Source organism: Podarcis melisellensis (assembly GCF_964234715.1).
Source record: "Podarcis melisellensis genome assembly, chromosome: 7".
Taxonomy (NCBI): Eukaryota; Metazoa; Chordata; class Lepidosauria; order Squamata; family Lacertidae; genus Podarcis; species Podarcis melisellensis.
In genome coordinates, this window is record NC_138539.1 from 64033030 (window position 1) to 64047992 (window position 14963).

At 42.0% G+C, this 14963-nt stretch overlaps 1 protein-coding gene across 2 annotated transcripts in view; it reads right to left on the reverse strand.

The window, feature by feature from the left end:
• Positions 1 to 14694, reverse strand: part of CDYL (chromodomain Y like) — a 97307-nt gene extending 82613 nt beyond the window's left edge. Inside the window, exon 1 of one of the 2 annotated variants that reach the window (XM_081918247.1) lies at positions 14061 to 14694. In XM_081918247.1, coding sequence (XP_081774373.1) covers positions 14061 to 14084 — 24 coding nt within the window. In that variant the 5' untranslated portion in view covers positions 14085 to 14694. The remainder of the gene's footprint in view (positions 1 to 14060) is intronic. The other variant, XM_081918248.1, reaches the window with a different exon arrangement.
• Positions 14695 to 14963: the final 269 nt, after the last annotated feature.

Sequence of the window (14963 nt, forward strand, 5' to 3'; positions counted from 1 at the left end):
CCCGCCCCCCGCCCAGCATTGTAGATTTTTAAAAAAACAATTGTGGCTTAATTTCTACAAACACATTTATTTTCTTAAAGCCTAAATCTAAGCAGATTTACACAGAGGTAAGTTCTACTGAGTTTAACAGCACTTTTCCCCTAGTAAGTGTACTTAGAATTGCTGCTTTTATATATTTGCAAGACAGTTTCTAAAATAGCAAGGCAGTTTCGTATGTCTAACTTTAACCTTCGTGACACAAGGGCAACACCCATGTAATAGAAAATCTTGCACAGCATGGCTTAAGTGCTTGATGTGAGTTAGTGAGCTCTAAAGTTCATTTGTTCCACACATTAATTATAGAAAATACATTTGCTTACCATGTTATTTTATGAAATGATATACTAAGATTTTAAAACTAGAGACGTTTTTGGACATCAAGACAGCACACTGCAATATCAAACAGTGACCCTAGCTCATATACCATAATCAAAGATTTCTGTAATTGAGAACAGGCCCCCACTTCAAATCAGTTTGTACAGATGAAACAATTCTACTGATGAGCAGGAAGAACTGGATCCAACTTTCACTGCTAACGACAATTTGGTACTGGAAGGTGAACACTGAAAAAAATTATTTGTGAACTGATCATATATATGAGGGCTGCTCAAAAAAGTCTGTCTCCACAAAGCAATTTCTCAAAGGAATTATGCATTGAAGCTAAAATTCAACGATTTCTGAAAAAGAAGCCTGTTTTATTACCATGGCCAACATTTTATTCATCCAAAATATTTCTTAAACCTTCTCAAAAAAAGGTAAGTGAATGAAACTGTACTTTCTGAGCCCAATATTAGCTAGGGAACCTAGTATTTCTAACCTAATCTTATAAAATGTGGAAGTACAGTGTTCACTTTACTTACATAAATCTGGCCTTATTTATAAACAAACATCCTACTAAAGAGAGAAGAGAGAGACAACACAGAAAATACTGGGTAACAAGCATGGAAAAAGAATAATGTGCCTGAGATTAAATATTGCCCCCCTCCCAGACATGAATTTGGTCCCAGTGGATGCCTTAAAAGCATAATAATTTGAAAATGTACAACTCCAAAACTTTATGTTGTGTGCTTGAGTAGTCAGCTTTCAGAGATGAAGCAGCGTTTAAGTTGATGCAAATGTACTGCCGCTTCACCACATTGTGAAGCAGTTGTGTTCATCACATGAAACCACGTCTGCTGTTGTGAATGTATAAAAAGTATGAAAGAAAGGCTTGCATTTCCAAACATAAAGGGCACATGCCAGAGAGGTAAAATTCTGTATAATTGCCCAGCACTTTTTCACTGCTTGTTTCCCTAGGAATTTCAGAGTGTTCTCTTAACCAAACACAACAGTATATGCCGCACACCCAACAGCTGTATAAAATATTACCTCGCTCACGGTTAGGTACTACCTTTCATCTGAGATCCTTTGCATAACTAGGCTCATGGGTTCAAGCCCCACATTGGGCAAAAGGTTCCTGCACTCTAGGGGGTCGGACTAGATGACCCCCGTGGTCTCTTCCAACTCTACAATTCTGTGATTGCTTTTAGGATCTATGAAATTATATGAGGAGCGTACCAACCATGCAGGCAAGCGTAAGTTATTTTTTATTTTAATAAAGAGGGCGAAATGGAATTGCTGTAGCTAAGAAGATACTACTTTGGGGGAACATCCCAAAATGTTTCATTCGCCACACAATGATATGTGCTATATAATATAATACACACAGATAGAGAAAGAGGGTGGGGTATAGGAATCAAGTGACCAAGTCTGCTGTCAATGGGGCAGCGGAATAAGAATATCCACAAACATGATATGGACTTCAATATATGGGGTACTCAAAGTTTGCAGAAATTTTTAGTTGGAAAATGAAACAACGGCTGATTCCTGTGTGCAAAATGGTTGGAATGTTTTCCCGGACTCAGAACTTACTGCTGGGCTTATATCTTCAGTCAGTCCAGCAGCTAGAAACTGTAGTAACTGGGCTCCCACTTTAAACCCCTTTGTTATATGAACTTGTCTAGGAAGGAGAGGACGCTTGTAAGCAAGGAAATCTCTATGGCAAACATGATAGTATGATATTAACGTACTGTATGATGTTATCTTCTGCATGGATTGTATTCCATGGAAGGAGCATATATACAAAAACACATATACTCAAACTGCCCCCACGCGATCATCCTTAGTACCCTGCAGCAAGCAAGGTGGAGAGTTGTTAAGCCAGGCTTCTTCAATCAACCTTGGCCCTCCATATGTTTTGAGACTACAATTCCCATCACCCCTGACCACTGGTGCTGCTAGCTAGGGATCATGGGCGTTGTAGGCCAAAAACATCTGGAGGGCCAAGGTTGAGGAAACCTGTTTAAAGCTCTCTCTGCATTTCTCACTAGGCTCTGGGATGCTATTGTGAGATTTCATAGGGCCATCTACGTTGCCACAAGATCTCACAAAAGCATCACAGAGCCTGGTAAGCACAATGGAGAGCTTTTCACACCAGGGAAACATGGTGCAAAAGGAGCTTTCAAGCTCTCTGCCTTGCATGCAATTAAATCGTGCCATTTCAACAGTGAGGCGTTGCTATCACTTGAGTTAATCATGTGCTAGATGTGATCATAATGTATTGCAAATGTGTACCACAGCCTGAAATCTGCTACAATCCCAAGTACCAAGTGTACTACGGTCATCCACACAGTAACAAGCTAACTAATAATTATTGACGACTTATATGTAGTTAAGACTCTGCAGTCATCTAAAGTGAGGACAGAAGCCTGTTTGCAATCAACAAATTGCAATAATGTAATACTTGCCTGAGGCAACATCTGTGAACTCCCTAAACCTCAACCTCTACAGGGGAATTGTGCTACAGTTCTAGACTGCTTAAAGGGATGCGGGTGGCACTGTGGTCTAAACCACAGAGCCTTAGGGCTTGCCGATCAGAAGGTCAGCGGTTTGAATCCCCGTGACGTGTTGAGCTACCATTGTTTGGTCCCAATTCCTGCCCACCTAGCAGTTCGAAAGCACGTCAAAGTGCAAGTAGATAAATAGGTACCGCTCCGGCGGGAAGGTAAATGGCGTTTCCGTGCGCTGCTCCAGTTCACCAGAGGTGGCTTAGTCATGCTGGCCACATGACCCGGAAGCTGTCTGTGGACAAACACCAGCTCCCTCGGCCTATAGAGCGAGATGAGCGCGCAACCCCAGAGTCGTCCGTGACTGGATCTAACAGTCAGGGGTACCTTTACCTTCTAGACTTCTAAGATTCCGGAATGGGTAAACCAGCAAAAGCGAATCTGGAACTCCCCAAGCGATGCTGGACTCTAATTCTATCAGCATAGGCAGCAAGGCCAGTGGCTGTAATCCATATACCATATGGAAAGCTAAAGGTTTCCCCATCACTATATTAAGCTACCCAAAAGAAATCACCCCAATTATTCATCTTTCCTTCTTTGTTTGATTACTTGCACACTTCCAATGCAGCTTGCAGTCTCATTAACAACGAGATAGCAAAAAATGCAAGCAAACTAAAAGCAAAAGAACAGAGCGCCTATCAAATAATTAATAATCCTACATATTCCATCTCCAAGCTAAAAAACCAAGGGCATCCCAAAGCTCCAAAGGCCTGGGTGTTTTTGATACATACCTAAAGGTCGGCTGCACAGACCCTTGCCAGGTGTGCCTGGGGAAAGCATTCGCTGAAGTCTGGGCCAAAACTAAAACAGGAGTTCTAATGGAAGATCTTCAGATATGGCTATTCTTATTTTAACAATATGGAAGAGCAGAAAGTCTTGAAGATACATCAGTAGACTTTACAGGCAAAAGCCGTTACCAAACAGTAGTAACAGATAGCATGTGATAAATTCTACACTGCCACCAAATATAACCCACCTGCAGCACTTTGAATCAGATGAACTTCCCAAATGGTTGTCACAAAGGCAGTCCCAATTATAACTAATTAAGAGTAGTTTAATTCTGAGATAACCAAAGTGTAGATAACTATGTCGAGACAGAACAACACTTAAAAAATAAAAATAAAATTAGAGCCTCAGCACACAAACTAGTTAATAAAAGGTGCTTAGGGCTACTGATGACACCCAGTTATCCACAACCAAATTATTTTTATACTGCAAACCCTGTGATCCTCTGATTAGGGGTTGTATATTTATTTATTTATTTATTTATGGATAATAAAATAAATAAATACTATATTTTAAAAAGCACCACCATGCTGTGAACCTCGTCCTGTATGACAAGTGCAATCCCATCCAGCAGAGGTTGAATACTAACACATCAACCATCCATTGATGGTTCTAGTGGAACTATTAGTGGATGCTTGTAGAATCTCTGTCTTGTCTAGATTGGGGGAAAAAAAAATCTTGCCGTGTTGCTCCATGGAGGGAGGGGGAACCAAAATCAGTTATAGAGGCTATACCTCTATAAGGACCAACAGAAAAGGCACAAAATTATGGCAGGTTTTCAAGTTACCAGTATCTTCCCTCACAAAGAGTTCTCAAACAAAGTGGTAGTAGTGGGAACCATGAAGGTGCAAGAGATAGACTAGATGTGGTAGCCATGAGGTCAGATTCTCAACTCATTTCCAAGATAGGGACTGAAGGCTGAGTATGTCCCTTTCGGTCCATTACGGATTCCAGGCACTAGTTCACAACACCCAGTACTATTACTACAAATCATTTCCGTCCACTGGGTGAACCAGCTGGAGCTGAAAGAAAGACACTGTTGTCTACGGAGGCCACCTGAGTCCAGGGACAGTGCTGAATCCAGGAATACCTACAATATCCTCCAGAGGAGTGCAACCACTTCCACAACAGGCCATCTCCCCAACTTGAGACAAATAACACCCCTCTGTCTTTTCAAGATTCAGCTTTAATTTATTGGCCCACATCCAGCACATCACCACCTCCAAGTGCAGGTCTAACCCCTCAACTGCCTCTCCCAACTCAGGTGGAATTGAGAGATAAAGCTGGGCATTATCTGCAAATTAGCACCTCACTCCAAATGTCCTGATGACAGCGCCCAGTGACTGCCATATGGATCTGAAATAGCATGGGGAAGAAGATGCAACTCCATTGAACCTCACAGAATAGCTCCTATGGTAGCAAACAGCAGCCTCCTACAACTTGTTTCTGGAAAAGGCTGTGGAGGTAAGATCAGAACTACTGAAGCACCGTGCCCCCAACTTCCCTGAGATGCTCCAAAAAGATACCATGGTCAACACTATCAAAAGTCGCTGAAAGATCACACAGAATGAGCAGGGTCATACTCCCACATCTCTCTTGACAAATGTCCTCAGCTAGGGCAACCAAGATTGTTTCAGTGCCATGGTCAGGCCTCAAACTAGACCATATCACCTTCTCAAACACCTTTTCCCAAAAGGGGATATTTGCCACTGTACAATAGTTATTTAACATATTTGGGTCCATGGAGGTCCTCTTAAGGAAGTGGACACATCACCACTCCTTTAAGGTAAATTATAGGTACTGTAATAATATGCTAGCGATTTTGTGATGCCGTGGGGAAATCTTACATGTTAATCTTACCACACACTGCACTAACTTGTGTCTACTTCACTAGCAGACATCAAAAATACTAACAAGTTTTAAATGATTTCAGAATATCCTCATGTTGTTTTGCACAAATTTAAGCATTAGTAGTGTTGGGTAAAAACTTTCTCAAGTGTTTTTCCCCCAGGGAAAATTTTCTGTTTCATAAGCTCATTAGTAACAATTAGTGAATGCCATCTGCAAATGAATATTAGGAAAGGGTTTTCTTTAAAGATTTGTTTACTAAATACAAGCAAAATAAACATGCTAAATTAGTTCACTTTCTAGAGCATTAGAAAATTTTCTGGTGGAAACTGAACATTTTCTTACGCAAATTATCCTAATTCACAATTTTCCAGAAAGCCTACACCACTGGTTAGAAATAGCACCTAGCAAAAATAGTGCAAACAGAATTGAGAATTGTGGCCATGAGAACTTACTTATCTGTGCAGTGAAGTGTCAGTACAAAAGAGAACAAAGGGAAAACTAGCAGCTCACTCCTTAAAGAGAAAATAAGTATATAATAAATAGCTCAAGCACAATCCTCAGTAAAAAGTTTATCCTCAAACTACTCCACAAGTGCAAGACAATGACTACTCACTTCAGCTTTTACAACCTAGTCTTTTAAACACTGTTTTGACTTTGAAAACAGGGCTGTAAACATCTATATGCGAAGACCCAGTGTTCTTAGCAGTAGTTTCCATACAGCATCAAATGAGTGTTGTTGTTTAGTCGTTTAGTCGTGTCCGACTCTTCGTGACCCCATGGACCAGAGAACGCCAGGCACCTCTGTCCTCTACTGCCTCCCGCAGTTTGGTCAAACTCATGCTGGTAGCCTCGAAAACACTATCCAACCATCTCGTCCTCTGTCGCCCCCTTCTCCTTGTGCCCTCCATCTTTCCCAACATCAGGGTCTTCTCCAGGGAGTCTTCTCTTCTCATGAGGTGGCCAAAGTACTGGAGCCTCAGCTTCACAATCTGTCCTTCCAGTGAGCACTCAGGGTTGATTTCCTTCAGTATGGAGAGGTTTGATCTTCTTGCAGTCCATGGGACTCTCAAGAGTCTCCTCCAGCACCATAATTCAAAAGCATCAATTCTTCGGCGATCAGCCTTCTTTATGGTCCAGCTCTCACTTCCATACATCACTACTGGGAAAACCATAGCTTTAACTATACGAACCTTTGTTGGCAAGGTGATGTCTCTACTTCTCAAGATGCTGTCTAGGCCTGTCATTGCCCTTCTCCCAAGAAGCAGGCGTCTTTTAATTTCGTGGCTGCTGTCACCATCTGCAGTGATCATTGAGCCCAAGAAAGTAAAATCTCTCACTACCTCCATTTCTTCCCCTTCTATTTGCCAGGAGGTGATGGGACCAGTGGCCATGATCTTCGTTTTTTTGATGTTGAGCTTCAGACCATATTTTGCGCTCTCCTCTTTCACCCTCATTAAAAGGTTCTTTAATTCCTCCTCACTTTCTGCCATCAAGGTTGTGTCATCTGCATATCTGAGGTTGTTGATATTTCTTCCGGCAATCTTAATTCCGGCTAGGGATTCATCCAGCCCAGCCTTTCGCATGATGAATTCTGCATATAAGTTAAATAAGCAGGGAGACAAAATACAGCCTTGTCGTACTCCTTTCCCAATTTTGAACCAATCAGTTGTTCCATATCCAGTTCTAACTGTAGCTTCTTGTCCCACATAGAGATTTCTCAGGAGACAGATGAGGTGATCTGGCACTCCCATTTCTTTAAGAACTTGCCATCAAATGAGTAGTTCTGTTTAAATATAATGAGGCATCAAAAAACTGCATATGAGCAACATCATAACCAACTAAAGCAAGGATGTATTTATAACCAAGACTAATATTGCATATTTCATGCACATTTTTACTAAAAGTAGATAATTTTTCATAATACTGACAAATTAGTTTAAAGCTAGGTCTCATATGATGTTCTCAAAAAAGCCACTAACTTTATTTACATCTTATCTCCCCTAATATTGCTACTTCACAATATCTCAGTGGGACAATATGCAAAGCATTTGAAACATTTAAGCATTTTAAACAAAATAATATACAGAAACAACACACAATTACATTTCACTTTGCCCTCATTCAGAAGCATGAACTAGGAAATGTGTTCTTCCTTCAACCCTTCCACCAACAGCTCACTCTACTTACCATTACTATATCTATGCAATGGGTTGGATCCAAGTAAACATAATGAAGTCAATTGGACAAGTTAGTCATGGCCAACCCAAGCATCACTGATTTCAACAGCTCTACTCTAAACATGACTTAAGTCTAATTAGGGTTGCCATGTGTCCTCTTTATCCAGAACACGTCCTCTTTGTCAGGGTTAAAATTTCTGCCTGGGTGTATTTTGTAAATTTGCCAAAATGTCTCTGGCTATACTTTCTGGATGAGACACAGACATAACTGGTGGTTGAAGACTTGCTTTCCTCTTCTCTTCTCCTGCCCCCCATAGCAATATATCACAGCTTCTATAGCCTAGATATATAGGGTGAGTCCTTTAAATGAAGCCCCATGGATACAGAGCACGCATGTTCCATGGGGCCTCTTTTAAAAGACTCCCTCTGTAGTAGGGGTATTTAAAATCACAGCATCCTCTTTTTTGCTCTTCAAAATATAGCAACCCAGATCCAACCCATCATGTTTGCATCAAGGATACTTAGCTCTTTAGTTGTTGTTGTTTTAAAAAAGGAACAACTGGGATTCTGAATTCTGTACTCAAAGAACTCTTGATCAGGAGCTATAATCTCTTCTCAGGGCCAAGCATGTCAGGTGGGCATTCTTCATGGAAATTTTTCTACAGAAAATTTTCCATTTCGTAAGTTCATTGGTAACAATGAATGGAAGCCAAGTACAAATACAATATTAGGCAAGCTCTGCAGTTTCAAAGCTTTCAGCTTTGTTTACTCAATACAAATAAACATGCTAAATTATATCACTCTGTAGAGTATGATAAATATTTCCAATTAAGACTTGGAAACCACATGTATTCATACTCACACAATCAGCAGCCAGAGATCCCCAAGCATGTATACCCATGGTGAAACCAACATATATTCACTGCTACTGTATTTGGTAAATATGCTGGATACATGCAATTTCTTACAGAAATATGATATATGTGTAATAAATTCATCTTCAGAAAGCATCAACCCATTCCAAATACTATACTACAATCAAGCAGATTATAATCTTGGAACTCATCATCAATGGGTAGCTTTTACAGGTTAGGTATAGGTAACTTTAACAAAGAACTGGACAAATTCATAGAGGCAATTGTATCAACATTTGTTAGTCATGATAACCAAGCAGGACCTCCATGTTCAAGCTCCTTGTATCTCTGATTAAACAACAGTGGGGGAATGGCCATTACCAACAAACACCAACAAAGCATCTAGCTGGCCACTTGTGGCAACAGAATGCTAGACCCAATGAACTTTGGTCTCAACCAGTGTTTCTCAAACCTGGGTCCCCAGCTGTGGTTGCACTACAACTCCCATCATCCTTGACCACTGGTCCTGCTAGCTAGGGATGATGGGAGTTGTAGTCCAACCACAGCTGGGGACCCAAGTTTGAGAAACATAGAGACTCTGAACCAACCAGGGAAGTTTTCTATTTCATTCCTCACATCATTTCATCTCAGGAACCATATCCTTCTAAATTCTCCATGCTTAAGGGTCAGTTAACACTCTTGACGTTTTTGATGCTAGGATACATAAAAAGTAAAGGAGAGCTGGGAGTCTCCAGGGCTCACAATGGACATATATCAGGGAGTTGCTACTGGCTGAAGCTCCCTACTGCAAACCTACCACACATCCCAAAACACTGGAGATGTATTTTAGAAATGCCAATTCTGCAAATTGACCACTACATTATAGCTCTCTCTGTCCCACTTTAGCTCCTGCCAGCTTTTCTCTTCTCCGCATTCACATTTAAAGCCATTTTCATAATCATTCTAGTTCACCGTCTTCCATATTACAGGGAGCTTTGAAGCCTCAAGAATCTTCAACATGTACAAAGCTCAGCTTTTGTCCAGTTTGGTTTGTTTCAATGTTGTATGTTGTATATAGCTAGCTAGGCTGAAATAAAATTTTAGTTGAGCATCGTACTGCTAGTAACTCAATGCTATTTTGAAGTTCCCTGTTTCCTATGTACTTGAGACCCTACTTCCCATTATAATTCTCAGTTCAGTTGATATTATCCTAATTATTCCATACATGTGTCAAATATGAACAGCAAGGACACAACGAGAAGAATTAGCCATGCCTGCCTGTCTGGTTCACCCATTTCCTAGACAATCACCAAAATCTGAACATAATTTGGAACTGCTGAAACTTTTTACTTGGGCTGTCATTTAATGGCCACTATTTGAAGCACATGTTTTAACACACATAGTGTGTTATCTAGTATACACCATTTCAGAATACAAACTGCCCCAAATCTAGAAGACAGTATAGGTCAGGAATAAAGAAACATCAGTCATTGATGTTACTTATTAGAGCAACTACAGATTGTCCAGTTAGCTAACTTGTTGTTCAAGGCAATTAGTAGCCTATTTTTTATTTAAGGTGTTTTCCCCCCATGTTTTAATATTTCAAGAAAATTTGCAATGCAACATCCAAATACAATCATAATAAACTTACCAAAGTTACAAGTATAGTACACACTTTCAGAATATCAAACAGCAAAAGGAACTTAAAATAGAGCTGCTAAAGCAATCAAATTGTCCACTGCACATCTAATAAAACCAGAGGGGAAGACAAAAGTAGACAAACATATCTGGGGAGGACATTCCAGAGTGTAGTGCCACCACCAAGAAGGCCCTATCCCCAGTTACCACCATCTCATCTTCAAAGATGGGCACCCAAAGAAGGGCCTCTGAAAATCACATTAATCAGGCAATTTCATATGGGTACAGATGGGCTTTGAGTATTATTCATTTGCTGTTGTCCTCATTTTCTTCCCCACTGCAACACATGCAAAAAGCAGAACAAAAACAACTACCTGTCACCAATCTGAAAAAGCCTCAACATAATTAATGGGCTTAATATTTTGATTTATTTTTGTTTAAATTGTGAGTATTGTCAAATCAAGGGAATACAGTTCTGGATCATGCCTACTTAATAGAGGGCCAAAATTTTGATATTTTGAAACTGATACAGTACAAACATATTAAGATGATTGTGTATAGAGCGCCCATCCTAAAAAACAAACAAACCAAAAACAAACCTGTTCATTGTACTTAAAATCCCATTATCTTCATAAAAAAGATGTTTAAGATTCACCATCTGAGATAATTTGGTGAAATTATTGATTCCAAAATCCAAGTAAGAGAAATAATCCTCAAAAGAAGTATTGCTTGGGTCATGTGTTGGGTAAGTTAGCAAAGCAAGTTGTCTGTTCCTCATGCTTCTAGAGATAAGTGGTAGATGTTTAATTCAAACAACCTATAGATTTTGCTTACGTTTCAAGTAAAAAATGTGCATAGAATATCCTAATATGAGAATACTGTGATGCCATTAATAAAGAGTGAAATTCCATGTGTATAAATTCAGGTGAAAAGATGAAAGAAAGTCACATTCAATGACTTTATCCAACTCCTTGAATGAATGTTTGACTTATAACTTCAGGAATGCTTTTAGATAAATGACTGTGATGTACAAGACTCCTAAACTTTGATCCACTTCAACTGGTCTTCTGTATCCTGCTTTGAACTATTAGATGAATCCAAGAGAACTATATCCAGTCAGAATAGTACATTTGACCTGTTGCTTCTCCAAGTTATTTTCCAGGAAAAAAACAAAATGTTGTTTTGTCAAGTTGCTTTTCTTTGAGTTGCAGAGAATTCTCTCAAATATTATCTTTAGCACTAAATAAAAATTATAAAACTATAAGTATATATATATATATATATATATATATATATATAAAAAACTTGACAATCCATATTTTTCAACCATAAACAGCAAAAGTATTTCATGGGAAAGATAGAATTTCCAAGGAGTTTCTTTTATTTCTAAAACGTCCAGTAATCAAAATTTATATCCCTTTGATAGTTTTTTTGTTTGTAGTTCCAAAAAATATCATGGCAAAGACAGCTCTAAATCTTTACATCATATTCATCATTTAGACCAAACTCAATGCCACTGCATTCCAACTCTGAAGGATAAACACCCCAATGCTCCAAAAAGAGACCATGGCCTCCCCCTTTCATTTAGCACCGTACATTAGCAATTCCCAACAAATCACTGCAGAATTCAATACAGGACCAGACGGCATCACAGCTGTATCTGACCAAGACATCTATCCCACTTAACTGGGATATCTGTTCACCCCTTCATGGGCATAGCCAGACTCAGCTGTCTTCTACCTGAAACTTGGCATGAAGGACAACAATCAGCAAGCAACTCTGACATTTTTAAACAATGTATTTGTGTTAATATATTTCAAGAGTGAGTCTATTTGTAAAAAGAACCACAATTCATGATCTATAGTGCTCTAAAAAATAAGACAAAATATTTGAAAAGAATGTTTCCATATCAACAACCTTACTCATGGGATTGGCCAACTTACTTCAGTTAATGAAGTATTCCAGGCCCTGGATAGGTCCCAAATGCATCCAGCATCTGGTATATTTTTATGCCTTAATGTCCTAATCACCTTTCCAACTCATTTAGTTAGTGCGACTAAGAGACATCAGTTTCCATAGATAATAAGCATGACTGAATGATACACTGATTACCACCTTAATGGTTGAGGTCCATATTAACTGTTGATCCACAGGCGACCACTCCATGAAGTCATCTGCCTTGATCACCACAGCATTCAATTACAGGTTTGAGTAAGGCTAATTTAGTGAACTCAGTCATAAAGTTTTTTTCTTTCTCCCACATTTCATCCAAGGCTTAGTTTGGCTTCAACTCTGAAGATGGTTGAAGTCTTCACAACCATTAACTATGAGATACCAAACCTTCCTATTATTGGTTTAGTGGTTCAGAAACTTTATTCATCGAACTCACTCAAAACAAACATGTGTATAGCTATTTTTCTATTGACTGAATAGGATCTATCCCTCATTCACAAGAAGTTCCTCCTAGTACACTGGCAAGGCACTTAGTTGCGCAATCCTATTCATGTTTACTCAGAAGAAAGTTCCAATGTGTTCAGCAGGGCTTGCTCCCTACTATTGTGTTTAGGATTGCAGACCCAAGTTTCATACTTTTTTCCAGTATATTTCAGTTCTTCCTTAAAAATTCAGATTCAGATAAACAGTAGCAATCTAAAAATACCAACACACACTCTAAATATGTATTTGCCTAAAGGACAAGAGAACTATTGTCTTTTCAGTGAACTGATATTTATCAAATGGGTTCCAATGGTTCCAAAATAATTATTGTTGCAGAGCACTAATACAACATTTCGTAAATATCAAAACCAGGAAGTTGCATTGAAGAAGATTTCCAGTGTGCATCCACATACATTAGAGATGTAAAAACTTGAAATTCAAAGTTAAAGCGGTTGCCCCCTTCGCTGGCAAAGCTAAAGACTCCAATTTTTACCATAGGATAACACAGTAGTGCAAAAAGGATGACGTCTCTTTAGCACCAGCTCTGAACCTACCCCCCACCATATTCTTTTTTTTAAAAGAAAAACTTGCCTTCCTGCAAAAAAACAACAACGTGGAGGCATATCGTTTTTGAATGTTTCATGCTGTGCATCAACTCAGCTGGCTTGCTGCAAGGCTAAGATGTCAATGCAGTTTCAAAAGACGACCCCAGGAAAGAAAGAAACCCTTCCTCGTGCCCGCCCTAGAGGGGGCATGGCTTTTGCACGCATTTTTGCACACTACGGGGAGGGGGAGGGCACACAGCCACCTCACTTTGGGTGCACAAGGAGCTTCTGAGCAAGTCGTGGCTGTCAGCTCTCGCAACCCACCGTCCGGAACCCACCCGGCAGCACCCACCCAACCACCCCTTCCCCTCCCCCCTCCCTCGTGGAGTCCGAGTGGCGAGACCGGAGAGGGCAAGGGGGCGGCTGTGGAGTTGGGAGAGGGGTTGTGGGGCCGGGCGGTGGGGAGAGGAGAGGTGGAGTAAGGCGGGCAAGAAGAGAGGAGAAGAGAAAGCGCAAGCCAATGGCAAAGACTTTGCCGTCTCCTCCTTTCAGTCATATTTCCGTCCTCTTCTCTAGCGAAACTGGGGGAGGAGGGCAGGGAGGCGAAAAGCTCGCAATTTGGAAACACGCGCACGCGGGCCGGCGGGAGCGCGCGCGCGAGCGGGCGCCTACAGGGCCCCGCCAAGGAAAAAAAAAAGAGAGGAAAGAAATGCAAGGGTGTTTTTTTTTAAGCGTTAGCACTTAAAATAGAGGGGGGCCGAGAGTGAGGAAGGCGGGGGCCACGGGGTGGGGGGTTGTGGAGTTGGGGGTGGGGTGGGGGGGGAGAGGAAGCACAAGGGTCTGTGTTACCTCGTAGAGTTCCTCGGAAGCCATGCTGAGGCGCCCGCCTCCCAAGGTGGAGTTGGGTGCTGGTTTGGAGATACTTTTGTCTCAGTTGAGTGTCTGCCGTGGCCTCTCTCCTCCTTTCCCCTCCTCTTCTTCTTCTTCTTCTTCCTCCTCTCTCTGTGTGTGTGAGTGAGTGTGCGCGTGTCTGGCTCCTCTCCCCCCCCTCCCCACACACTCACTCTCCCCCAATGCCCGTGTGGTGCTGCTGCTGCTGGTGGTTGGTGGTGCCTCTGCCGCCCTCCTCCTCCTCCTCCGCTGGTGGTGGTGCCTGTGCGCAGAGCAAGCTGCGCAACGGGGCTCTCGCTCACTCGCACTCGCACTCACTCTCGCACACTTTGCTCGCGAGGCGCGGGAGAAGAAGGCGACGAGGGTTGTAGGGGGCGGGAGGGGGGGGCGCCGCCGCCGCGCGCGCGAGGAGGAGGCAGCAGCTGCAGCAGCGGCGACTCCCCTCACCCGCTGCCGCCGCTCGGGCGTCCCTCCGTCGGCTGCCTCGCCTGGCCGAGCCTCCCACTAGGCTCACTAATCGAGCGCAGAGAGAGTGCCACACGCCCGGGCTCCAGCCTCGCCTAGCGCCATCCTCTTCCTCCTCCTCCTCCCCCTCCCCTCCTTTGATCGCCCATTGTCTCCTCAGCTGAGCGGCGGCGCGAGGGGGCGGCGGGGATTGGGCCAATGGCCGCCGGGAGGAAGGGGGAGGAGCGACGGGAGGGGAGGGGATTGGAGGAGGAGGAGGAGCAGCAGCGGGAAGTGGGGGGGTGGTCTGGGGTTGGGGGCGCTGGTGTGCCGTGGGCTCCGTCGCTGCTGGTGCTGGTAGCAACCATGGAGGGAGAGCTGGACCCAACTTTTTGAGGAGGTTGGGGGTCCCCACCT